The 25,686-nt window shown below is 52.3% G+C and overlaps 1 protein-coding gene and 1 long non-coding RNA gene across 5 annotated transcripts in view; both read left to right on the top strand.

Moving 5' to 3' along the window:
• Nucleotides 1–10,742: 10,742 nt before the first annotated feature.
• On the top strand, nucleotides 10,743–13,865 carry FOXA2 (forkhead box A2). The gene is made up of 2 exons (XM_057529401.1): nucleotides 10,743–10,850; nucleotides 11,873–13,865. The coding sequence occupies exons 1-2, from the start codon at nucleotides 10,764–10,766 to the stop codon at nucleotides 13,175–13,177; spliced, it is 1,392 nt and encodes a 463-aa protein (XP_057385384.1). The 5' UTR covers nucleotides 10,743–10,763; the 3' UTR covers nucleotides 13,178–13,865.
• A 2,616-nt stretch (nucleotides 13,866–16,481) lies between these two features.
• Nucleotides 16,482–25,686, top strand: part of LOC102999870 (uncharacterized) — a 55,695-nt gene continuing 46,490 nt past the window's right edge. For all 4 annotated transcript variants that reach the window (XR_009005456.1, XR_009005457.1, XR_009005458.1 and 1 more), the window contains exon 1: nucleotides 16,482–16,557. This is a non-coding gene — a long non-coding RNA (uncharacterized LOC102999870). The remainder of the gene's footprint in view (nucleotides 16,558–25,686) is intronic.

The raw sequence follows: 25,686 nt of genomic DNA, 5'->3' as shown, positions 1-25,686 counted from the left end.
TGTAAGACGGCTTTGTGGGTGGGAAAGAAGAGGAGTAAGGAGAATGTTAAGGGAACAGAAAGGGAATCAGAAAGAGGAGTGGTGAGCTGGGAAGGGTGAAGAGGGGAGTTGCAGAAACATTTGGATGCTGGGGTTTTCTGGACCAAATCACTTCAGGAAGAGGATGGGGTGGGAAAGGGGAGGAGGGATGGTTTTAGCATGTGGTAGAAGGTTTAGAAAGAATTGGAAATAGGGAGGGGTTGGGAGTTACCGTCAGCACAAAAATAAAATGCTGAGTTTAACCTTCAAAGGGAGGGAAAGCCATGGAATTGAAGCTAAGGTCCAGCTCTTTCCTAAGAAGAGTAGCAAGTGGGTAGAACAGTTTTGCTAATTCTGGAGCGGTCCTTGACCCAGAGCTCAGCACAGCTCTGACCTCATCCAGAGAGATGAGAATGATCTTTTCAAATATGTGGTGTCATTTTGAGCAGGTTTAGCTGTCTTTTAAGAGGGTTGATTTGGTTAGAGTTGAGAGGACAAACTGTAAAACGTAGCATCACGCAGTTCTCTAGGTGGTGTTGGGATTTCCTCCGGTGTGATGCTGAGGGTGCAGGGAGGGAAAGTAACACTGACCAGACATTCTCAATACACCAGGCACCCAGCTAAGCCACCATCAAGTGCCTCAACACATTTAATCCTCACCCAGTCCATGGCGTTTGCTGTTGTCTCCATTTCAGATGGGAAATCTGAAGCTTTTTTGCTAAGGAGTCCTCAGTCCCAGTGTACCCTGTCTTTCAGGCTTTTTGGAGAGAACCCACAGTAGGGAATACATTTTCCATCCTGCTGCAGATACACACACGTTTTTCACAAAAACAGAGGTTTTTCAGAACCACACATGACTTTTCTAGGTGAGATGCACAGAGAGATTCTGTTCTATTCCTTTCCTTTATTTAATGATAATTTCAATGAAATAAATTGCTGTCACAACACATTGAAGAGCCATCAATTGGAGTTTGAAAAGCACTCACCCAGAATTTGTCATAACCTGATTTTATCCCTCCAACACCAGTCTTCAAGGGTAAACTATGAGTTTTTCAATCAGAGTTGCATAGCATCTGTCTTTTTGTTCTTCCATCCATCCAAGTATCCATCCATCCATCCAGTAAACATTTGTCAGTATGTAGAAGTTGAACCAACTTTCGGATTCCCCATTAGGGGAAACTGTGCTATCTCATCAACTCTCAGCTCCCAAGATAGAAAAACTCAAATCATCAAACCATGGAAAGAATCAATAAGTGGCAGATACACACCCCAGAAATGCCCAGAGGGGCCACTGTAGACGGTTCCAGAGCTAACATCCTTGGACATAATCCCCATCCCTCCAAGAAAGAAAATATTCCTTCAGATAATCAGTCACAATGACAAAACATGCAAAAAAGATAAGTGAACCAGGTAGTAGCATTCCAAGATGTCAGTACTGGAGGTCCCTGCAGCATAAAAAAATGGGTCAGGTTGCAGGGGGACATGGAGCGAAAGAAAACTGAAATCACACACCATTCCCGCAGCACTCTCTCTTCTCGCGGCTGAATCTGTTGTGAGTCCTGCTAACCGTGACCACAGGCTGTTTAAAATTACACCGTTTGCCTTATTTAATTTTCTTCTGCAGTCATAAATATTAATTAAGCTAAACCACAGAGAGCTCCATTTCAATCCTTTCCCTTCCTGAGGACCATAAGCAATTAAGACCCATAGCTTTAAGTCCTAACCGGTTCTTTAAGTCTGCCCTGGGACGTCCACGTTTTCATTTTTTAAATTAGGACAGATTTATTAAATCTTAGTGGTTTATTTTTCCTACCTAACTCTCCTGGGCTGTGGGTGTTCTCAGTTTGATTCTCTGCTTGCAAATACAATCTTTGCTTTTCCAGCAGACTGGCTCATCTTCTCCAAACCAAGATGCAGAAAAGTGCATGTTCAATTCATGAGGAGCAGAGATATTTGTGTGCAGCCCGTCGGCTATCTAGTGGCAAAGACCACACTTTTCAATGTTTGGTAATTTAATATTATTTAATGACAAAAACAGAAGAAATAATTGTAAAAAAATGAGGAAAATATAAAGTAGAAAGTGCAAGTCTTCTCCCAAGCCTTCCAAGTCCCAATTTCTGGGGGTGTAATTGTTAACAGCCTTGTGTGCAACCTTCAAAACTTTTCTGCACATAGAGTCAGGATTACCTTTACAAAAATTAAATCAAATTACCCATATCCAGTGACTGTTTAGCCCTTCATCATAAAGTATATATACTTTCTATATGATTTCAGAGAGATTTATATCAGCTTTATAACAGCTTTATAACAGCTCCATAATATTCCACAGCTAAGTTGGGTTATTGTTTATTTAATCTTATTCTTTAAGAGTTACGATCTTGGGTATATTGTAGATCAACCACACACACACACACACACACACACACACTTGGTACCAGTAACTGAAAACTCTACCTGTGAGCATTTTCCTTTTTCCCATGCTTCTCATGACTTCTCCATCAGAGAACATTATAATGTGGAAACAGGTCAAGGTTTGGGTCAGGGGGCCTGGATTGGGATGGAAGGGCTGGGTGGTCTGAGACAAGCCCTCAACATCTCACTCCCATTCTCAAGGGACAAAGGGAACTCCCACCTGAGAGAGGTTTTGGAGAACCATGAAGTCTGATGCAAATATTACCCCTCCCACCACAAAGATCCTGGTCACTTGGGGGGCAGTAAACCCGAGGAATTAACATAAAAAAAAATTCTGTACCTGTATTTCTAAATTCAACATAAAAAGGAGAAAAGAATAAAGGAAACAGGGAAGGAGAAAAAAGCCTTCTTTCAATTTCTATGTAACTACAAAGACTGGCGAGCAGGGCTCAGGTCTGAGACACAGAACTCCCACTAGGACCAGATGGTCCTCATCGTTAACATCTACTTAGCACTTTATTCTGAAGACTTACAGGAATGAATTTGCCAGGTTTCCTCTTAAAGAGAAAAACTAAACTCTCAGGATTTTGCAAGGTATACATCTACTTATGTAGACTCCTCTGGAGAATATTAAACACCACTGATCATTTGTTATATGATGTAAAACAATACATCCAAAATCAGCATCGCGTATTTCCATGCCTTAGAATGACAGAGGCAAACTATGGGGTGATGTAGCCGCTGGGCATGAAAGAAACTACAAAATAAGTTTGTATTTTATATCCAGTTCCATCCAGGGATCTCAAAGCAGCTGAATACAATGTCCTCCCCAGCTTTTTCACCCCCCAGTCCTCATTGCTTTAAAATCAAACATAGATTAAGGACTTGGTCTAAAATTCTTACTGTGTTTACATTGATTTTTCCATGTGCTTTTATAAATATGGTAGAAATAAGAAGAATTTGCCCTCTTTACTCCTGTTTAGCAGTTCTTACCTGGAAAGAAGGAGCCCTTTTCAGAACGAATGACATTTAAATTCCCACAAGGGAAAGATGATCTGAGCGCTAATTATGGGTGCATATTGCAAATAGAATAAGCATTAAGGAAACATCTTGAGCTTTTAAATGCTTCTCATCTTTGAGACTCAAATTTTAGTTTCCAAACGTTTCCTATTATACATGTTGGAAAATATTTGGGTGGCAAAGCAAGAGAAACAGTGTGTTTCCTAGCGTGGGAGTGGGGGTAATTTTGGTGTGTCTGCGGGTTCAGCTTGCATTTCTCCTGGTCTTGTTCTTTTTCTTGGGCATCGGCAGGCAGTGCCAGTTCAGCATCGGGTCAGCGTCCTGTGGAAGAAAATTCCCAATCACTTTCCCAGGAGGCCCAGGTCTTTTCCAGGAGGAGGACATACAAACCCCATTTGAAACTCAATAAACAGGAATGTCCTTGTCACTTTCTCTTCTTTTGGATCTATTTTGCTTCTTAAAAATGCACACTGGGATCAGTGAAGAGGTCGGGGATGTTTAGGAAAGGTCAGCAAGTCCAGCGCGCCAGGTTCCTCGGGAGGTAGGATCAGCCCGTGTCGTCCGGGCTCTCTCCCTTAAGGAGGAGAGTTAAGGGGCCTTGGAGAGCGTTTGTGATGCAGTGTGATTGCAGCTGAAACTTTGCTTAGGCCGTTTCTCCTTGCTTGGAAAATGACAGCTTCCAAGTCACCAACTGATCATTGCTGTAGGTTCCCTGTCCTGCCCGGTCAACCAGGGAGGTCCCAGGAGAGGCGCTGTGGGAGGTGCGGGAAGCTGACAAGGCCAGGTGGGGGCTGGGAGGGGGGCGCTGCTGAGAGCACGTTCTCCACGCCCCAAGCTGCGGACACGTTCTGAACCCTGGGAAGATGCATTCTGGCTGTGGGGAGGGTCGGTGTGGCCAGGAGCGAGTGGGAGGGGAGAACCCACAGGAGGTGAAGGTGGACTTGCTTTACATTTCATCAAGGCCTGTCTCACCACTGAGCTCAGGACAGACTGCAAGATGAGTTAGGGAAGCGGGGCTATTTCACCTGTGGTCAGCGGACCAGCAGCCTCACCACCACCTGGAAGCCTGTTAGAATGCCAACTCTCAAGCCCCTCCCCCCTCCCAGAATCTGCATTTTAACAAGATCCCCAGGGGCGGTTTTATGCACATAAAAATTTGCTGGGCGGGTCCCGATCCGGCCCGGTAATTACCCCAGCCCCAGTGGGCCACTGTTGCTGTAATATGCTAACCCTCCCTGTCAAACGAAGCTCCCACTTTTCAGGAAGCTCCACAATCCTTCCTCTGGAAAGACTTTTGGAAGCAAAGCAGGCAAAGAGTGAATACAGACACGTGTATTACACACACTTGCCGCGGTTCTCACACACACGGGGCACGCTCTCAAGCCAGCAGGAGCACCTCGCTGCCGACTTCTGTCTCCTTCCCAGAGCTGGAAGCCCCCCCTAGTACCTGTAGGATGGAAAACTGATACTCTAGAGAGTTTACAAATGGCAGTGGGACTGGAGTGGCCTGCCATTCTGCTGGCATCCTGCCCACTGCTTCAGAGGACCCAACCCTTGGCTCTCCCATCAATGCTGGGTCAACACAGGCAGTGCACTTCACCTTGGGTTTGCGTCCATCCCTGCCAGCAGGTTGGTTAATTCTGAATGGTGAGATGTAGACTGCCCTTTGGAATGGGGTTTTTGGCCCTTGGAAATTCCTGGGTCATCTTTGAAAGGTGACTTGAAGACATAGGCAAAATAAGTTCTGCTGGAACCCATAGCAGAAGAAGGCAGGAAGAGGAGCAAGTAGAAGGAAACACTGCAGAGCAACCTCTGCAAGCACATGGCTTTGCCTACCATGGTCAGGGCAGTATCTCCGCCATCTGGAATATAGTAAGTATTCATGAAAATAGTTGCTAAATGGACCAAAAATCTGTAAACTACTCTTCACTGTCACTGCTTAATATGAGAGCAAGTTATGTCTAATTCTTTTCTGCTTACACAGAGCCCCTGTATCACTTTGAGATGGAAGCAAGAAGAAAACATGTGCTTCACAAGCCTAAGACTCAAACTCCAGGACTTGCTAACCTCCTCTGATCTCCACATCTGTCTATGCTTCATCCTTTCATACTTATTGAAAGTATATTTGTTCATCCAAGTAACTAATCAGTAACTTGTAGATCTAATGGGGCCACTTCTTATTTATCTTCCTGGGTTCCTAAGAATGAATGTCCGGGTCCGATTCTTCAGGTCTGTGACAGACTCTCCATGACTCCTGTCCTCAGTGAGGTTTACTGCTGGCCCTTTTGGCACGGATAACAGTTCCCTTCCAAGAATAACATCCAAATGTATGAAATAGCTCGCAGAGCCACCAATGCAGATACATCTAATTTAGGCATCCCTCAAAGAGGAGTTTATTCTCACTCACGTTGACATGTTATTATTTCCACTCAAAGTCGTCGTTTATTTTTATCCCTTCCACTTAATTTAATTACCTGCTCTAAGAGTCCCACTTACCAGAAGCGTGCTAAAAAGTCAAGAATGACAGACAGGATGCCAAGTATATGCCAGAAGTATTTGTCAGACCCTGGACCCGAATGGGCAGATCATCGACCTTCTCCACAGACCCACACAGATGGGAGTGGAGTCGACAACTGCTCAGCCTGACCACCGAGGAAGCCCACAAAAGATGCACAATCCATAACCACAACCAACCTTCCAAACAGCCATCAAATTCTACGTACACAGAAAAAGACAGCTGAGGGCCAAATTCATCCAACAGGACCTGAGGACAGAGCCTCATCTGCTCCCGACACCGACACCCGGGCTATCCTAACCACCACTTGGGGTTGACATGCATATCACTTCTCTTCCTCCCTTAACTCAAGGGAGGGCACAGTCGTCTTTCTTATGCGGGTCAGAGAACATAGTACTGGTTTGTTTTCAGAACTCAAACCCTTGCTCCCTTGAAGTGGTGGCTTCCCTGATCGCCTTGCATGTGTGAGAACTGAATGAACATGGTATGAGTCATTTTGCTAAAGCTTCCATGACGTCTGATCTAATATTCTTATTCTATATTTCACCCTACAATAATAAAAATAATGTAATCATAAAATAATAATCATATAAAATGACACAAATATACTGCAGGGAAAAAAATGTAGACTGAAGAGATCATTCTACCACCAAACACAACCAGGGTTACTAACATCGTATTTATCTCATCTTATCATTATTTATTATGACTTATTTCCCATCTTTTCCTGTGAATCTTGCCCAGGAGTGGTAGATTGTATGCATGTGTATAAACTTACTGTGTATAAACCTACAATGCCGTATCTTGCTTTCCTCTCAATTTTAACAGCACATTCAACATCACTTTCTTGTGGGTTTTTTAATGTTTTTCACATAAATCTCCTTTGAAAGATATTCTTCACTAATTATCTTTTCAATTGCCTTCCCCATAAACAACTAGGGTTTTGGCCACAAAGAACTATGGAAGCCAGCAAAAAAAGTATCTGAGTGCTCAGTGCCAAGTAGTTTGATTTTTTTTTTAAACATAATTTCAGAAATAACAACCCATGGAAAGTGAAATGTTAATTGCAACCTTGGATACAACTGTATGCCTCTTCTTTAGTAAGACTTGGGATGCACCCTGAAAATTCCACCTTGTGAATAATGGAGGTGTGGGTGTCTGATTTCTGCCAACCCAAAGGTTATTTGAAGGTAAAATGTGTATTTTCACAAGACTTTGCTAAATCACCTTTCTCTGTCTCCTCTGTTTTAACCTCACCTGCAGACCTGCCTAGTAATGCCCTAAAGCAAGGCCTGTCCTGAGTATTTATTCTCGAAAGGCCTTCGGGAACTGGAGTATTGATCAGCCCAAAGCGCACCCACCCTTTGGTATTTTGTGGGTCATCGGTTAGGGAAGTTGAGTACTGTTTATTGCTGTCCCTTTCCTCAAGGGCTAGTTTCACATGACGGAGAGCCCCGGGGAAGGAGTTTTGCTGGAGATTGCAGGGAGACCGAAGGAGGCCCAGATTTGGGCCGAGTCAGTCCGCTGGGCCAGCGACGGGAATAAAACCAACGCGCTAAATCCAACCACAGTCATCGGTCATAAGGCGGCTTTAAATGCAAACCCGGCAGCACCGAACGACAAGGCCGGGAAAGAGAGGGGGCACGGGCAAAGGAAATCTCTGTAGGTCTCAGCCCTAGGTGGGGCTTCAAATAAGGGGGGATCAGGGGAAACATCTGTTTTCAGCCCGAGTTACCCGCGAACTTTTTCCTGGAGAGAAGCTCCCGGAGCAATTTACAGCATTCCAGCCTGAGGCTCTCGTGCCAGACGCTCTGAAGCAACCTTTAGAAACCAGAGCTGCCGGGAAGGGAAGGAGCGCCGTGTGCAGGGGCGGGGGCGCCTCGGCGGGCCTCCGCGCAGGGAAGGGCGGCGGGCCGGGGGCGTGGGCTCGCGCTCCCCGCAGCATCCGCCGGCCGCGCTCCCCTTCACGGGGAGGGTCCCAGCGGCCGCTCCGCCCGAGCCCGCGGCGCCTCCGCAGGCGGCGGAGGCCAACCTGGGTTTGCGCAGAACGTCGGGGACCCCGAAGAAGCCCCAGCCCCCGGGAGGCGTTTTCGGGGAGACTCGGAGAGGCCGGCGGACGGCGCGGGCGTCCAGATAGCGGGGTTAGGGGCTCGGGGGTCCGTGAGGGCTCCGGTCTATCCCGGGGCCGCGCTGCCGACAGGGGGCGCCCTGTCACTGCGGAAGCCGGTGACCAGGGGCCGGGCCAACGAGGGGCACGCCCTCCTACCCCGGGCCGCTCTCTCTCCTGCTCGTGGCGAGATTTCTAGAACCACATTTTCCACCAGGAGCGAAAATACGGGAGTGGACACTCACATACACACACAGACTAGGTTAACCTGGACACTCCTGAGCTTTCAATCCCACGCACACCAGAAAGCTGTCTGTCGTTGTTTCTCGGGTTTGTCTGTCTGACCTACTGAATGTGAGAAGCGCCCCGCGGGGGGGAAGAAGGGTGTGTCTGTGTGTATGTCTGTGCGTGCGCGCGCGTGCGCGCGCGCGCGTGTATGTGTTTCTGCCCTCGGCCTGCGCAGAAAGCTTTGGAAAATAGGCCAGGGCGGACCCTCTCTCCCTAGCCCTCGGGAGAGCGATCAAGTAGTTTCCACCCACGCTGGGGGACCCGGCGAGAGATGCCCGGGGATCTGGTCCCTCGGCTCCCCTGCGCACACCGACACTACGTGTGCATACACCCAGCACACCTCCCGGCTGCACCAGGCCGGCCTGCCCCTCCTGGGAGGACTCTGCGCTGCGCACGGCTTTTGGGGAGAAGCAGACCTTGGCTGTGGGGGACCCTGCCCCGGCCCTCGCTCAGCGGGTTCATTAACGCTCTCACTAAGAATTGGTCAAACCAGCCGCGTCTGCATCTTCAGTTCAAAGCGTTGCAGGCCCTAGAGCCCTGGAGTAGAGGGAAGGGGTGGGAGTACCCCTGCACCTACTGCTCTGCCCCCTGCCCTCTGGCCTGACCCTCACCCGGCCTTCCGTTCCCCTTGCTCTGCTCCGTGCATGCCACCTCGCTTCTGTCTTCTGCCACCATTACCCATAACTCTGGACAGGTGGGCCAGATACCCACTATTTCCTACTTTTTCTCTTTGGGGTTGAGGGCGCAGGGCCGCATCCTCACGGCCCAGCCGGGGTTTAGAACCAAGAAAGGGCGTCCACCTCCAAACACCTGTAGTATTCCGCCTCCCCGCCCCCTCCCCAGTCTGGCTCACTGAGGTCTTGGTACCTGGCCCAGGACAGGTGATCATTTGAACTCAGAAGCTGGAACGAAAATAAAAAGGACGAATATGGTTGCTGGGGTTTCTAATTCTTATAAAACAGGAAAGCAGAGAGGTCAGAGACACCCCCGCCCACAGCCAGGCGGACTCCATATGCCCCATTATTGATTCCTTAATTCCCCTCTCTCCTCCCGCCTCGTCCCCCACCTCCTGCCCTGTTTGTTTTAGTTACGAAATGCTGTGGGCACCTCAGTTGTGACTGAAAAGTAACCTTGAAACACGCCGTCCTGACTGTCAGAGACAAATAGTCTCCCAACCGTCGCAGCAGCTGGCGGGGCCGCGCGCGCCCTGCGCCCGGCACCCGGACCGTGGGACGGGGCTCCTCCCCTCCAGCCGCCCCATCGGGCGCTGGAGGCCTGGCTTTGAGGAGGCAAAAAGCCGGGGAGGCGGGACCCGGCGCCCCGCACGCCTCCCGAAGCCGCTCCGGGTCTTAACTGTAACGGGAGGGGCCTCCCAGCAGCCGCAACAGGCGAGTTAAAGGTGTGTACACAGTTTTTCTAAATACGACAGCGCTTTGCAGATTGGCTCCGTCACCGGCTGGTTGTTTTGACAGGGAATGAGCACTGAGAACTAAGAAATCCAGGATAAATAAATGCGGCTTTGATAAGGCTCTGCAGAGGGGAGACCGGGCGCGGAAGCCGGACGCGCCCTCGGACAGGCGCGCCAGGCGCCCGGCTCTATGGGACGGGGACGGGGCCAGAGCCCTGGGCCTCTCCACTGGGTGGCCTCGTCCCGGGTCCCTCCTCCCGTGGGGACTCCCCGCAGACGAAAGGGGGCTGGACCCGGGGGCCCACGCGCCCACCCGCCCCGCTCGCCAGTCCGGGCTCCGCGTGCGCGGCGCAGGGCAGCTGGGCGGGCGCCGAGGGCAGGTGCTGGGCGCCGGCCGGGGCTCCCTCTCGCCCAGGTGTGAGCTGATTATTCAAATGGGCTGCCCCGGGTCTGGGGATTGGAGGCCCGCGCCCGCGCGCCGCGCTATATCACCAGCAGCCCACGTCACTGCGGCACTTGTCCGCTGCGCGGTCCACACCTCCTCCTCCTCCTCCTCCCTCCCCCTCCTCCTCCTCCTCCACCACCTCCACCTCCTCCTCTTCCTCCTCCTCCTCCTCTTCTCCACCCCCCCCCCACCCGCCCCCGCGCCGCGCGCTTCCCGCCGCCTCCCGGCAGCTCGGCACTGCCAGCCTCGGCCTCCACCGGGCAGCCCGCGAGCGCGGCGGCGGCGGCGGCGGGCGGCGGGCGCTCCGGCAGCGGGGATCGGCTCCGGGCCTCCTCCTACCCTCGGCCCCCTCCTCCCGCGACTCACCCCTCCCGCCCACTTCCAACCACTGCCTCCGGCCGGCCGAGGGAGAGAGGGAGTGGAGCCGAGAGAGAGGGAGCGCGAGAGGGAGGGAGGGGACGGTGCCTTGGCTGACTTTTTTTAGAAAGGAGGGTGGGGGTGGGGGGGTGATTGCCGGTCGTTTGCTGGGGCTGTTAAATTTTAAACTGCCATGCACTCGGCTTCCAGTATGCTGGGAGCAGTGAAGATGGAAGGGCACGAGCCGTCCGACTGGAGCAGCTACTATGCCGAGCCCGAGGTAGGCACTCGCCTTTGCCGGGGGAAGCGGGGTGGCGGCGTCCGCTCTCGGCCCCAACCTCTGGACCGCTGCCCTGGCCGGCCCCCGGCCCCCACCCCAGCCGCTCCGGGCAGCCGCCTTTTCCACCCTCCTTCGACTCAAATGGGTCTCTTTTTTATACGACACACTGTTAGCCTTGAGATAATATTAACTTTGTGATCAAATATTGACTTGCGGCGCCTCCAAATCCTCTTCGTGGCCGAGCCACGCACTATCCTAACAGAGTTGTGTTTGGCAGCGCGCGGCTGGGGAGGGGTGGGAGGTCGGCCGGCGAGGGGGTGGGGAGCTGGAGTGGAGAAGGTGGGTAGGAGTTGGGGGCTGAGGTAGAGAAAAAAGGTCCAGGACTAGGCGACAAAGAGAAAGAAAGTTTGTGGCTGCAGAGCCCAGCCGCGTGTAGTTCTGTTCGCGGTCCCCTCCCTGTTCCTCCACTCAATGCCTCCGGCTGGCCCCAGACTGCGCGCAGGTACCGCGTTTCGGTTCCCTTGGGGCCCAGAATGGGGTCCCGGGAGGAAGGCTGAATGGCGAGGACCCTGGGATCGTCTCCGCGGGAGGCCGCCGGGCGCCCTGCGCCTTGTCCCACAGGTCGCTGGCCAGGGTCGGAGGTGGCGTCCGGGGCCGCGGCGCCTGCTCGGTATGCTGGCGTGAGAGTCGGGGGTACTCTGCGGAGGGAAGATGCATTTGGGATGCCTGGCTTGGGGCGCTCCCGGGGACCTCTGTTTTAGAGTCTGAGCGAGGCGCAGGAGGGCGAGGAGGCGGCCACGGGCGCAGAGCGGCGGCCCCCGCGCCACCTCCCCGAGGGCGATCGCGGCGCGCTCCGGGTGAAACGGACGCGGGGCCGGGGCCGGGCGAGGGCAGGACTCCCCGGAGGCCTCCCTGGAGGCGGGGGCCTGGGTTGGCCCGGTGGGCGGGGTGGGGGGGTCAGGCCGGGCACGCTTCGGCCGCGGTGCTAACGCTGTGCGCCTCCCTCCGGGCTCTGTCCTCAGGGCTACTCCTCGGTGAGCAACATGAACGCCGGCCTGGGGATGAACGGCATGAACACGTACATGAGCATGTCGGCGGCCGCCATGGGCAGCGGCTCGGGCAACATGAGCGCCGGCTCCATGAACATGTCGTCGTACGTGGGCGCTGGCATGAGCCCGTCCCTGGCCGGCATGTCCCCCGGGGCGGGCGCCATGGCCGGCATGGGCGGCTCGGCCGGGGCGGCCGGCGTGGCTGGCATGGGGCCGCACCTGAGCCCGAGCCTGAGCCCGCTCGGGGGGCAGGCGGCCGGGGCCATGGGCGGCCTGGCACCCTACGCGAACATGAACTCCATGAGCCCCATGTACGGGCAGGCGGGCCTGAGCCGCGCGCGCGACCCCAAGACTTACCGGCGCAGCTATACGCACGCCAAGCCACCCTACTCGTACATTTCGCTCATCACCATGGCCATTCAGCAGAGCCCCAACAAGATGCTGACGCTGAGCGAGATCTACCAGTGGATCATGGACCTCTTCCCCTTCTACCGGCAGAACCAGCAGCGCTGGCAGAACTCCATCCGCCACTCGCTCTCCTTCAACGACTGCTTCCTCAAGGTGCCCCGCTCGCCCGACAAGCCCGGCAAGGGCTCCTTCTGGACCCTGCACCCCGACTCGGGCAACATGTTCGAGAATGGCTGCTACCTGCGCCGCCAGAAGCGCTTCAAGTGCGAGAAGCAGCTGGCCCTGAAGGAGGCCGCGGGCGCCGCGGGCGGCGGTAAGAAGGCGGCCGCCGGGGCCCAGGCCTCGCAGGGTCAGCTCGGGGAGGCCGCCGGGCCGGTCTCCGAGACTCCGGCGGGCACCGAATCGCCCCACTCGAGCGCCTCCCCGTGCCAGGAGCACAAGCGAGGGGGCCTCGGGGAGCTGAAGGGGACGCCGGCCGCGGCGTTGAGCCCCGCGGAGCCGGCGCCCTCGCCAGGGCAGCAGCAGCAGGCCGCGGCCCACTTGCTGGGCCCGCCGCATCACCCGGGCCTGCCGCCAGAGGCCCACCTGAAGCCGGAGCACCACTACGCCTTCAACCACCCCTTCTCCATCAACAACCTCATGTCCTCGGAGCAGCAGCACCACCACAGTCATCACCACCACCAGCCCCACAAAATGGACCTCAAGGCCTACGAACAGGTGATGCACTACCCCGGCTACGGGTCCCCCATGCCGGGAAGCCTGGCCATGGGCCCGATCACGAACAAAGCGGGCCTGGACGCCTCGACCCTGGCCCCAGACACCTCCTACTACCAGGGGGTGTACTCCAGGCCCATTATGAACTCCTCTTAAGAAGACGGCGTGACCTGGCTAGCCCGGACCCAGACGGGAGAGACAGGAAATGGGGTAGAGACTCTGAGAAAGGGGTGCTGGAAAGATACGAGGAAGAAGGACCCGTCACACCCCCGCCCCCGGAACAGAGGTCTCCCCTCACCCTCTGCAGCCCTTCCCTCCCTCACATGGGCCACGCTGATGTCTATCATGATATATAAGGAGGGAAAGGGAAAAAAAGATAAACAGTCAAAAAAAAGAGAAAAAGGAAAGCCTCAGTTTCCACTACTGTGTAGACGCCTGCTTCTTTAAGCACCTGCGAATTCTGACTTTTTGTTGTTGTGGTTTCTCTCCGTTGCTGTCATTGCAGGGAAGTCTTACTTTATTAAAAAAAACAAAAAACAAAAAAAGCAACAAAAAACAAAAAACAAAAAAGAAAAAAACAAACTTTTGTGAGTGACTCAGTGTAAAACTGTAGTTTTAACAGAAAACAGAGTTGTACTATTGTTTAAAAAAGAGAAAAAATGATGTAAGGGTCTGTTGTAAATGATCAAGAAAAAGAAAAAAAAAAGTATTCCCATTCTTGATACGGTGAAATTCAGGTCTCGAGTCTGATTAATTTATGGTTTCCGCGTGCTTTATTTATGGCTTATAAATGTGTGTTCTGACTACAAGAACCAGAGTTCCACAAATCTATATTAAAGTGTTATTGCCAGTTTTTTTGCTTTGAATCTTCAAGATTTTTTTTTCCTTTGCTTGATTTAAAAAATAAACAGACCTGGGAATTATTTAAAAATTGAGGGAGGGAGATCCTGGCTGGTTGCAGGTTTTATTTTATTCTGGGGGAGGTAGTTGTTGTTTTATCAACTATTTATTATTAACATTTTCAGACAAAGTAAAGTTGAATGAATTTTACAGTAAACAGACACATACCCATTGCCCAGATCCTACAGTTCTCATTTCACTATACTTGTTATGCAGCATATCTGTCCATCTATCCACACGTCCATAGGCCCACTTATCTTACTTTCCTAGATGCATTTCAAAGTAAATTTCAGACTTCAGTACACTTCCCCCTAAACACTTCAGCAAGGACATCGTTAATGGAACTCAACATTGTTCAAGGTTACTTCTTTGAATTTTGGGTTTAACTTTACACACAGTGAAACTCACAGATCCCAGGTGAACCATTCTGGGGATTGTGGGGATGATGCAGGTTTATCTCCGAAGCCTGGAGAAAACCACACATCCTATCTGTATTTTCCAGCTGGGCCATGTGAAGGTGCAATGTTGTTGACGTCTCTTGGACCCTGGGGCTGGCTTCTCTGGAAAGAAGCCTGGATTTTCCATGTTTTTTCCTGTATGCCCAATCCTAGGCCTCCCTTCAAGGCAGGGAGCCCCAATTGGACTTGCAAATTCTTGGTGCAGCTCTTTTCCTTTTCATCACTGCCTCTCTGCACCCATTCACCCTTCCGTGGAATTGGAACTCCGCCTGGATTGACAGCCTCAGGCCTCTGTCTACACTCCACCCTCCATCCCACCCTCCACCTTCACTGAGGTGTTCTGCACAACCTTGGTAGAACTTGCTGCAGCCCAGGAGTAGTGAGGCTTCTGGAACCATGCATTTGAGCATCTGGTCTGGAGAAACAAAAGACTTTCTCCTGGAAGTGATTTTAAAGGGAACTCAGGGTCCTGATGGAAATCTTTTAAAATATGTATATTGGGGGATGAGGCAGAGGTAATGGGGTGTCCTGCATGGCTGGCCAGGTGCCCCTTGTCAGGGGTGGGATCCCAGGGTCTGCAGGTTTTCTCCCTCCCCTCTCCCCCCAAACTCCGAGGCCTTGGCCAAGCGGCCTCTTAGCCCGGGTTGGCAATCTAAGATTACAGCACCAAGGAGGTGAGTGGGTATGTTGTGATTCTTCAAGGAAAACCGAAAAGTATAAAGAAAGACCCAGAATAAATTATTACAAATCGTACTGCCTCTCTCCACAGACAGCCTAGTTCCCCTAAATCCTCGGCCAACCGAAGTGGAAACCTCGGAGGCCAAGCGGGGCCCGGCTTCACAAAGTGGGCTCCGCTTTGGCTTTGCCCTGGGCATCTGCTGGCAGGCAAGCTGGCCGAGTGAGGGCAGGAGCCATCCAGGGCGCAGCTAGCTTGCGATGGGTGAGAATCTCCGCAGAGTCGGAGGCCAAAACTTTCGGACTCAGGTTTCTAAGCTCAGGCTCCCGTGTCCCGGACTAGACCTTTGGGCTTCTCGACCATCCAAACTTGGAGTGTCCCAGCTTCGCCCCAAGCCTGGATACCACCTCTGCGAGAGCCCTCCCCACCTTGCGGGGTCTCTCTGCCCCTCAAACCCTGGCCTTCCCACGCGCCTGAGGGGGGTTGGTCCTCGCCTCCGCCTCCCGCCTCCAAATCCCTTTTTAACATGCCACATTGTCCCGAAGAACACAAGGAAGAGAAATTGGGGAGGGGGGTGGTGGGAGGGATCCGGAGGTCGCAGCCAGCAATCAGGGCCGTCTCTCCCCCTGGCAAGGACACACACGTCGTGAGCCCAGCCTGAAATGTGTTTCATTATCACATAAAAGGCTCCCGTGGCGAAGGAGCCGAGAGGCAGGGCCGGGGGCCGAGTGCGGGACAATGAAGGCTGAAAGCGCTGCCCTAACCTGCTATGTTTCCTATCGCACGCCCATTGTGCGAGGGTCGTTTTAAACTACTTAGCGCGCCCCCCTCCACTGATCCCGGCCAGATAAGATATAGTTCTGTCCGAATACATAAAAAGGATGTCGGGGAGCCGGCCGCTCCGGAGGCTTTTCTGCGCGTCCTGCGTCTTTCACACCCCCCATCCTCCCGCCCCAGCCCCTCCCCCCGCAGGGCCCCCAGCTTACTGGCGCTCAGACCGCCCGCCGCCCGCGTCCCCCAACTCTGCGTGGTAGGGTGCAGCGTTTGTTTTTCCCTCTCTCTCCCTCTTTTTCTTCCTTTTCCCCGCGCCATCCGCGCGCGGGTTTAAGCATCCGTGATCTGTGAATAAACAGTCAGTAAACAACCGAAAAAAACATTCTAGATCCGAATTCCAGGAGGGTAAACTTTCCATGCCACGTCACACTTCAGCAAATTTGCACAGATATTATATTGCCTCTCCCTCCTTTATTATTTTTTTTTTCTTTTTTGCCAGGATCCCATTGTACTTAACTGAATTTTATAACGCTGATCGATATCTTGGTAAAATATTCATTTTTAAACTAGCGGGCAGTGAAATCTTTGCTTTGTGTGCTAAAGTCAACAGTCGCTGGGTTTGAGCTCAAATAAATGCGGGGATGCCTCGGCTCGGAGCAGTCGGCCGCCTCCCTCCGCGCGCTGGACGCTCCGCTGCCGCCGCCGCCCGCCTGCCCGCCGCACCGCAGGTAGGGAGCGCGCCCACTCAGGGGCCGCGCCCGGGTCCCCGCCGAGCGTGCGCCCCCCACTCCCGTCCGCGCGCCTCCCCTCCCCCAGCCAGCCCCTGGCGCTTCGACGCCTGGGGGACGGGGAGTGAGAAGCTAAGTCGCGGAGACCCCGGGGCTGGGGAGGTGGCCTCTTTGCGGGGGATTCTGAGGATGCTTGGCGTGGGAGGATGAGGGGTCGAGGAGCTACACACTCAGACTGAATCTGGGCCCTGAGCACAACTGGAAAGTTTGGTGGGACCCCGAAGCGACGGGAAGCCACCACAGGCCCCTGCAGCCGCTCCGGGCTGCTGATTCGATCCGAGGGCCGCCTGTCGCCCTAGGACAGTGGGAAGGTGGAGGTGGGGGCCGGCCTTGGCCTCAGAGCCTGGGATGGGGACGGTGGAAGACGGCGCACTGATACTGGGAGGCTGCAGAGAGAGGCCCGAGCGTGGACGCGCATGGGTTCCAGTCCCGTCTCGGGGATTCCAGGAAGCCCCGAGGCCGAGGCGGCGGTGGGGTTCCCGCCGTCCGGGAGCCGAGGAGGCGCAAAGCCTTTCCGAGCGGCCGGGGAACCCTGCGCTCTCGCCGCGAGCGCGCACGACCGCAGGCAGGTCAGGGAGCCTCCGGGCCACTAGCCCAGTCCGGGAGGGAAAGGCCGAACCCGGCCGCGGGGCCATTCCTCACCCACTTCCCCCGCGCTGGCCCGGGGCACCGGGTTTGGAGGATCGGACAGACCGATTGCATCTGTCTGCCGTCTGCGGGAAGACGACGGCTCGGAAAACTAGTGATTCCGAGGCTGCCAGTTGACACCGCAGGACCCTCGGCTGTCGAGGGCAGCGTAGGAAAAGGTGTCTTTCCTCTGGGGTCTACCAGGTGCCCCCCATCAATCTGCATTACCCCTGAGAGTTTGCTTTCTACGGCGGGGTGTCTGGCTCGTGATAGGCCCACGCCGGCTCGGTCAGTTTGGTATTTCGCCACGACATACGTAGGTCGCGCTAGGTCCCGGGTCACCGCAGTTGCCCGCCACCCCAACTGGAAAGTTCTTCCAGTCCGCGCCGCAGTCACCCAGATCTCGGACCCAAAAGGGCAGAAATCGGTGCCGGTGATTGGCAGGGTCAGTTTTGTGGACACCTCCATGCGTGGGGACCCTGGGCGCCCGGTCCCCTCCTTCCCCGGCGCCCGGGGCCGCGCGCGCCTTTGTCCACCACGCCCGAGGCCGACCGGGGAGCGCACCCGCCTCCCTCCAAGTCCGGCTCCGGCTCGCGTGGCTGGCTATCTTCCCTGAAAGAGATGGCCCGCCTGCGGGACACACGCGAGGCTAATCGTTTTTTAATAATTAATGCCTCCCCGTTCCGCTGGTAATGTGCGGTCTCGAATCCGTCAATTACTTGTCATTAGACGGTGTCGCCCCACGGCCTTTCCTCGGGCCTTTGATGGCGCCGGGACACCGCGCCCGGCCCCACTCCACGGCCGAATGAAAAGGTGCCCGGCCTTTGAGAGCCGGTGCGGAGTAGCCGCGGCCCTTAATTCAGTGCGAGTTTTGAAAGAAAGACCCTCGCTGAAGAGATGTAATCTTCCAAATGGCCAATTTAAACGCCTGATGTTTATCGCCCGCCTCTCCCGGCTTTATACAGAGAAGCAGGTCTTCAGGGCTTTGGGGGAATTTTAATGTGCGGGTGACGCAGGGAGAAGCGAGAGATACCGCTTAATAGTGCACGGGGAAGGGGGGGGTGTTTGCTCAAGAAGGCACCTGGAGGTACCTCGGGGTAACTGGTTTTCTCTGGGGCAGCGCACTCTTCTGAGTATCGGGGGTCTGGAGGTCCTCCCGGCTTGGGGCTGGAGTCACCAAGGCAGAATCTTCTGAATTGCATAGACCAGAACTGTCCGGAGAAAGCAGCAGGGCCACTGGGGCCGGGAATCTTCACCCTGCGCCAGGGGGTCGGAAGGAAATGTTCTCTGAGTCCCCCATCCCCACCGTGGACCTAACCTCGCGGGCTAGCGTCCACAGACTTACGGGCACCCTGTCCGGCCACAGAGGAGACCCCCCCAACACCCACCCCTTTGCGCCACCATCCCCAATGTGCTGTCACCACTGCAGCAGAAGAGCAAGATTTCAGACCCCAAATGTCTCTACTGGGTCAGGGACACAGTGGACAGCAGCCCCGGCCACAGCACCATGGCAACCCAGGCCGCCCAACAGTTGGTGGCGTGAAATTATAAAAACAAAACCAAAAATGCAAGAATAAACTCTCCAAGAGATTGCTGCTCAATTTAATTATCTGCTGCTCTCTTCTCCCGTCAAACATTCTTTATACCGTAAACAGATATCTGAGGGTCTCAGAGCCTTATATGCCCCTTTTGGAGTGAAAACAATACACTGCATCTACAGCGCCCCTTGACTGCAAAGCCAGCTCGTGCTAGGCTTTACAGACGTCCGACTACACGTTTCTTATAGCTTCTAACCCCAGGACTGGCTTTCCTCTGAGAAGAGGAAAAAAGAGAATGTAGGGTGGAGGAAAAGATCATGAGGAATGTGGGAGAAACTATTTTTAAATGGATGGGGAAAGGCCAGCTGGCACAGGCCTGTGTGCCCGTGTGCCCGGTGGGGGGGGGGTAATCCTGGGTTGCTCCTGAGGCTACATCCTTTCTCAGGCAGCCACAATAATTGGGATTTTTTGAGAAATTCCTTTTTGATGAGATGCACCGGATATGGGCAGGATGTTACAGGCACCTCCAGAGACAAGCAAACAAAAATTGCATGGTATAGACGGTGTCCCCAGTGGCGCTCAGCGGGGTCCCCAGCTCCTGGCAGGCTGCTTCTCCCTTAGACAAAACTCCCAGGGAGCGCACTACCCCCAGCCCTCCAGGGGTTGCCTCGGAAGCCTAAATCCTGGGGCATCTTCCCCATTCTGTCCACAGCCTTCCTGCCCACTCTCTCATCCTTTCTCTCCTTTCTTCTTTAAAACAATCGTGTGTATCCCCCCTCACCCCCTCCCGCCATTGTATTTGTTGATGACCTAACACGCTCACACCAAAAGCCACACACAGAAAACCAACAACGTGGGATGGGAGGGGAGACCAATTATGAGTGAGGCTAACAAGCGGGGAACACCCAAGTTGAGGCCGGCTGTCTCCTGGGAGACTGATGGAGGCTTATTTTACAAGCTGTCATTCCGCCCTGGTCCCTATTGCCAGACTGGAGGTGATTCCTACTCTCCCCTCCCCCAACCCCTGCACCCTTGGGGCTTGTTCCAGATTCTTTGTATATCCTCTGCATAAGGTACAGAAGACAGGGTGGTTTCACAAGCACATCTTCACAACAGTGTCCTTAGTTTTTACATTAGTGGCTGTTCCTCAGAGCTCCAACCTCACTACCAACAAAACATGGACTGGTCAGATGTCGCTGTCATACATGTCCCCCCTCTCCGCCAGGCTCCCATGAGAAGGCATTGACTTACCCTTCACACACAACTCTCTCTCTCTTTCTGAAAAGAAGGTGGGGAATTTTACTAGCAGATAATACAACGGATAGCCGAGACGCTGAAAAGAGCCACACAAATGAAGTTGCATTCATTCATGCAAAGCTAGAGGTTCTCAGGTCTCATTAGGGCAAGTGCCTGGGGTTGAACTCTCTCTTGAAGCTAATTGGAGGCACTGATATTCCTGCAATGCCAGGATACCATGCCAGCAAGGCCACGTTGATTTAACTTAAACACATCAAATGAACTGAGAGGGAAATTTTCCACATCACAAACATAGATGCGTGAGGGAAAAATACTGGGGTGTGATGCAGGTGAAAACTTTGGAATCAGAATAGTTTGCTGGTTTTTAGTTCTACTTGCTTAAGTGGCTCCACTTCTGCTCGCTTAAAAGGTTGAGGACTAGACTTGCTTCCTAGGTAAAGCAGCTTTTCCATGGTTTCACTTTTTTGGAAAAAAAGTAAAACACAGGGTTCAAGAATAAGCAGGAACGTTTTTGGACCAAGGTTGGTCACAACCCCAGCAAATCAAAATAAGGTTGCATGCGTGTGAATTTTGACTTATTTCATTAGAAATAGGACCTCAATTCATTATTTTTTCTCTCTTCACAAAGCAGATGTAGTTATATAATGGATTTTGTTGAACTTTTTGCTCACATTAAAGAAAAGCATACGGTTCTTAAGTTGAAGACTTGGGTGTTCAAAGTGCATTACTTAAAAATAGAAAACAATCTTAGGAAGTGTTTGGCGGAGAGGGCTTGGGAGGAGCTAAGGCGTGAAGTGGGAGCTGGGGGACGGGGGAGGGCAGATGACGATGCAATGACATCTTCTGTGAAGACACGGGTGGAATGTCAGCCAGGATAGGACCTGGGCTCTCTGTATGGGGGCCAGAGGCATCTTTAGCAGAGAAATCAGGATGCCAGCGTGTGTACACTCTGCTCTAAAAGATACAACCCTCTGCTAGAGCTTCCTGCTTGCCTTACCTTCTAAGACCCAATCTAAGAAATTTAAAATAAACGAGACCAATTTAACTATATACCTTCTAGTCAGTCCTCAATTCTGAGCTACATTAAACGGAGCAGTTTACACACAGAAAGAAGTTGCAACTTCAACAACTCTCTGGGGGAAAAAATTTACCCTCTACCCAGAAAAATGAGTCCATTTTGGGACAAAACTTTTGCCCTTCTTTCTACCATCTTACTGTTTCTCCCACCCCCGCCCCAGCCCCTCCTCCTCTTTTATTGATCACAACTGTATTCCATCCACCACCACTCAGTGGGGTCCCCTCTGTGCCAGACACCACACCAGGTGTCTTCATGAACATGACCTCATTTAAGACCACTCCCCTCCCTAGTAGCTGTCAGAATTTATGGGTGATGGTCCCGGGCAGAGAGAAGTTAGAGAAAAAGCTTCAATTTCAGAGCTCAGCGTTGAATTCAAATCTTTCACCTCTGAGTTCTTTCAACTTTTCCTGGTTTCATATGGCCTGGGCACAGACCTCCCTGATTCCAATGCAGTAGGGAGCCTGCCTTCGCCAGGACCCCCAAGTTTTCAAAGTGAGTCGCTGATGGTAAGCGGAGGTGATGGGGCGGTGGGGGGGACGGCAGTGTTAGAAGAAGGCTAGAAGGAAACAAGAAGGTCTCAAGAAGAACAGGCTTGGGCACTTCTTGGAAGGATGGCAGAGACCCTGCCCACTGTCCTAGAAGGGGTCAGGGTGGGTTATGTCTGGGGTCAGGCTGGCTTCTTTTTCCCTCTTGGAGTTAGAATTCCCATGCAACCATGGCCCCAAAGCCAGCCAGAGGATCAGTCAGGCCTGGACCACGACTCCTCCCCATTTAAGCTTCCGGGACCAGCTGGCTAGGGCTGGAAGGGAGGAGACTGGTAGAGAATCAGCAGGTAGATGGCTCTTGCATTGTGATTAGAAAGAGAAAATGCCAGAGAAGAGGAAAATGTCAGGGGCAGAAACAATAGCCTGACATACGGGCTTAAAATAACCCACGTCCGAGGTGCCACCTGTCAGCTTTACTCCTTACGGGGAATTTTGGATCAGGGGCCAGGAATTCCTGAGAGCCTCTCGCCTCTGACCTCCCCCTGACCTGCACCTGGTGGCCCGACAGCCCAGGTGACAGCACAGCTGGAGCGCACACACCGATCACAGCTGGGCCCCTGCATGCCCCCGCTCCAACACAGCTGCAAGAGCACCAAGGCCCCCGTCCCTACAGCCGCCTCCCCCCACGCACATACAGATGCAGATCTGGATAAACACCTGCCTCCAGGTTTGGCCCTGAAAGGGATGCCGGCCCAGGTGGACGGGCCTACTTCCATCACAGAGGATGGCTGAGGCCCAGCACTCAGTAGGCCTGCAATCTGGGGGAAGGGCGCCACCCCGGCCGAGCTGCACACGGGCACAGGGGTGTGCAAGCCAAGGATGGCTCACGCCTGCTTATGCCAGGCCCTCCTGGCGTGGAGGTCTCCTTTTCTTTTTGACTTACTGCAAGTTAAGTTCCCCGGACTGTCCGTTTTTAGTGGGGTGGGGATTTCCTGCAGACTGAGCCCCTCCCCTTTTGGGATTTCAGGGGAGGCTCTGGACAACTGGGTCCTAAGGCCAGCTCTGCACACAATGATGTCTCAGGCATAGGGATGACCAAGTCTTGGAAGTGAATGGAGTTCTGGATTAAACCAGACTCCCCACTCCAAACTGATAATGGAGACGTTAGACTGAGGTGGGGAGAGAGACACAGTTACCACAGTCAGACTAGGCGCGGAGCCTTCCAGAGTCCGAAAGAGGGGGGGAGAATGCGATCTTGGGACCTGTCTGGGGGCAAGCTGGGGACAGGAATCCGATCTGCATTTTATCCTCTCTCCACTTTAATTGCCACTCCCCTCCAACCAGCAGAGTTTGCCAATTAAAGGCCAATCTCTCTTGATTTCTTTGCTTTCGAAGGACATTTCGATTCACCCAGGCAGACAATTAAATCTCCTTGTCGCCTCTCCCTTCCCAGAGCCCAGAACAAGATGCCTCCGTATCTCTTGCCAGCATCCAGCAGTGGGAAGGGGTTGATCTCAGGTGCTAACCTGCAGTTATCAGGATGCCAGACTCATTTAGGGGGCTCAGCTCTGGAACCTAAGGCCATCCTTTCATTGATCCTGGAAAGCGCTGTTTAGATTTTGCCCTTGCTCAGTAAACAACTAAAAGTAACTGTGGGATTTCTCCCTTGTATTCAGCGGAATCTCTCTCTCTCTCTCTCTCTCTCTCTCTCTCTCTCTCTCTCTCTCACACACACACACACACACTCACACTCCTCCCCTCCCTCAGGCTCCTATTAGTCATGAAGGGACAGTCAGACCACAGTCGTTCCATAGCACCCTCAGCTAACCTCACCGCCCCCCCCCACAGCAGCTGTGTCTTCTGGGGGTGCTACTCTTTCCTCTGAGGACTAACATCTCTCCCAAAGGACATGGCCTCCCAAGTTCCTAAGTCTGTAGGGAAAGTTTCCTACTGGGACTTGGGCCCCCTGTTCTGCTAGCCCCCACCTGCTGAGACACACTCCAGGGACCTCCTTGGCCCATTCCTCCCTCCCTCCCCTCCCCCACCCCAGGCCTGCCAAGCGCCCTCCATCTTTGGTCAGCCAGTGGCCTCTTGGACCCAGCTGAACACAGTTGGGGGTTGGGAGAGCAATCGCTGTCTGCATCGCCTGAGCACAGCTTCTGGATCGGCTGCCACAGTCTTGGACACAGACCTCTTTGGGGATAAAAGTGAAAGAAATTGGCAAACTTACTCTGATGATCAGTGCTTTTAGGTTCTTAACAAGAGCCCCATTTACTCCTCCATTAGAATAGAGAAAGAGAAAGAGGTTCCTATTGCCCGAAGTTTGCCATCCTCTGAGTAGACCTTGTGTTTTAGTCGAGTCCCTGTCATGAGCTCTTCTCCAGGAAGAGGTTTGCTCTGCTGTCATCTGTGGACATCACATTCTGTCATCTATGTGTGTAAGATAAACAGAAAGACATAATTGCCAGTCATCCACAATAAGAAAGATTAGGACAGATGCTAAACAATGATTCTTTGAAATTCAATAATTGTAAAAAAAAAATTAAAAGTCAAATGATAAAGGTCAGTTTTCCTGAAGGTGTTCGGTGCAGTCAGCCTGCTACGACGGTGTTTTCAAAAAATGAAGTAACTTTCTTTTTCAAAGTTGGTACTGTTTCAAAAGAAATTCCTTTCTTGTTTGCTTAAACCCCTTTCGTACGATAAAAAAATATTTTGCAAATGAGATCGGCTCAATACCGTTTTCCCAAATCAGCCAACCTCAAGCAAAAAGGTTTTTGAAAGGCTCACCAATGTAATTTCTGGATCTATTCTTTCCAAAATGCCAAAACTCTAATATCTTTTAATTTCTGAAAGTCACTAACATTGTCCGTGAGCTCTCCAATTAAAAAAAAAAAATCCTATGAAATGAGACAAACATTCAAATCTGTAAATTTTTAGGATTTAAAATAGGAATAGCTTTCACGGTATTGAGTGTTTCACAGTAATGGACATTAAGCAGATATATATGTATATATCTATATTTTCTTTAAATGAGGTATCGTTCCTGAGAGTGCTATTTTATTATATGAGTACCTCTGGACAGGCCGATTAAGTATGCCATTTCTTTGCTCCTTTCCTCTTGTAGCACGATGTTGTGAAGTAATATAAAATGCATTCGGGGTTTTGATAGATTTATTATGTGCCAATCTATCTGTATATTTGATGAGGTTCAACTATCTCTTTGCGAGATGTATGGTGTATGGTGTATTCAAGGATTACCATCTACCCGTGTTAGTCTTTGGCATAGCTGCTCCCATGCATGCAGCTTCCAGCATCCTGGCTCCAGGGTCAGGGACCGTGGCATTTTGTTAAATATCAGCTTTGATATGACTAAAGCTAATTACCCAATTTCACTTCGTATTTTTCTCTAAATTTTTTTTTTATAAAATAGCTCAAGGGTGCTAATTAAACTTCTCCTTACAAAGCCTGTCTCTTTGTATTTCTCAATGTTTGTCTTTCTAGCGATGAAATTTACACTGAAAGCATTTCTGGGGGAAGTGAGTATATTGATCATTTTTGGAGTGCTTAAAACTACTAATAAAATATTTTTAAATGTTTCTGGGTAAAATTAGAATAGATTCTATGTAGAATAGGAATTTGTTTGCTTTGTCTCCTTCCTTTGGGTCATGTTTGTGGGGGTCCCCCTCACCCGTGCGGAGCAGTTCAGCTATTTTTAATAGGCCAGCCTTCTGGCGCCCAGGCGAAACCGCGCTACGTTTAGGAAAATAATTCAGGAGAAACCCGCAGACATTATTGGGACGGGGTGTAACCTCCCCTGGCACTCCAAGGCAAGCGACATTCTGTTTGGTGCAGGGGGCGAAAAACACGACCTAACAGTGTTTACCTGTGTATTCAGCCATGAAATTGAATATTATAGAAGTTGAATAAATGCAAATCAAATTAAAACCACGGAAAATTGTCTTTGGAATTACAGCGGCCCGGAGCCCCCAAGTGTTTGCTTAAAATTGAAGCGTTTAGAAAATGAAAAACCTCTAAATTGGCCCCCTCTGCTCCCTCGCTCCCCCCAGGAAGGAAACGTACTCCT

This window comes from Balaenoptera acutorostrata, chromosome 15 (genome assembly GCF_949987535.1).
Source record: "Balaenoptera acutorostrata chromosome 15, mBalAcu1.1, whole genome shotgun sequence".
In the NCBI taxonomy this organism is placed as follows: Eukaryota; Metazoa; Chordata; class Mammalia; order Artiodactyla; family Balaenopteridae; genus Balaenoptera; species Balaenoptera acutorostrata.
This window is presented reverse-complemented; position numbering and strand designations above follow the sequence as displayed.

What these genes read in the sequence shown, in the direction of transcription:
- FOXA2 (XM_057529401.1), top strand. Translation starts at nt 10,764, where the DNA reads ATGCACTCGGCTTCCAGTATGCTGGGAGCAGTGAAGATGGAAGGGCAC. An exon ending in GCTACTATGCCGAGCCCGAG is followed by an intron (nt 10,851 to 11,872) that starts GTAGGCACTCGC and finishes CTCTGTCCTCAG; the next exon opens with GGCTACTCCTCGGTGAGCAA.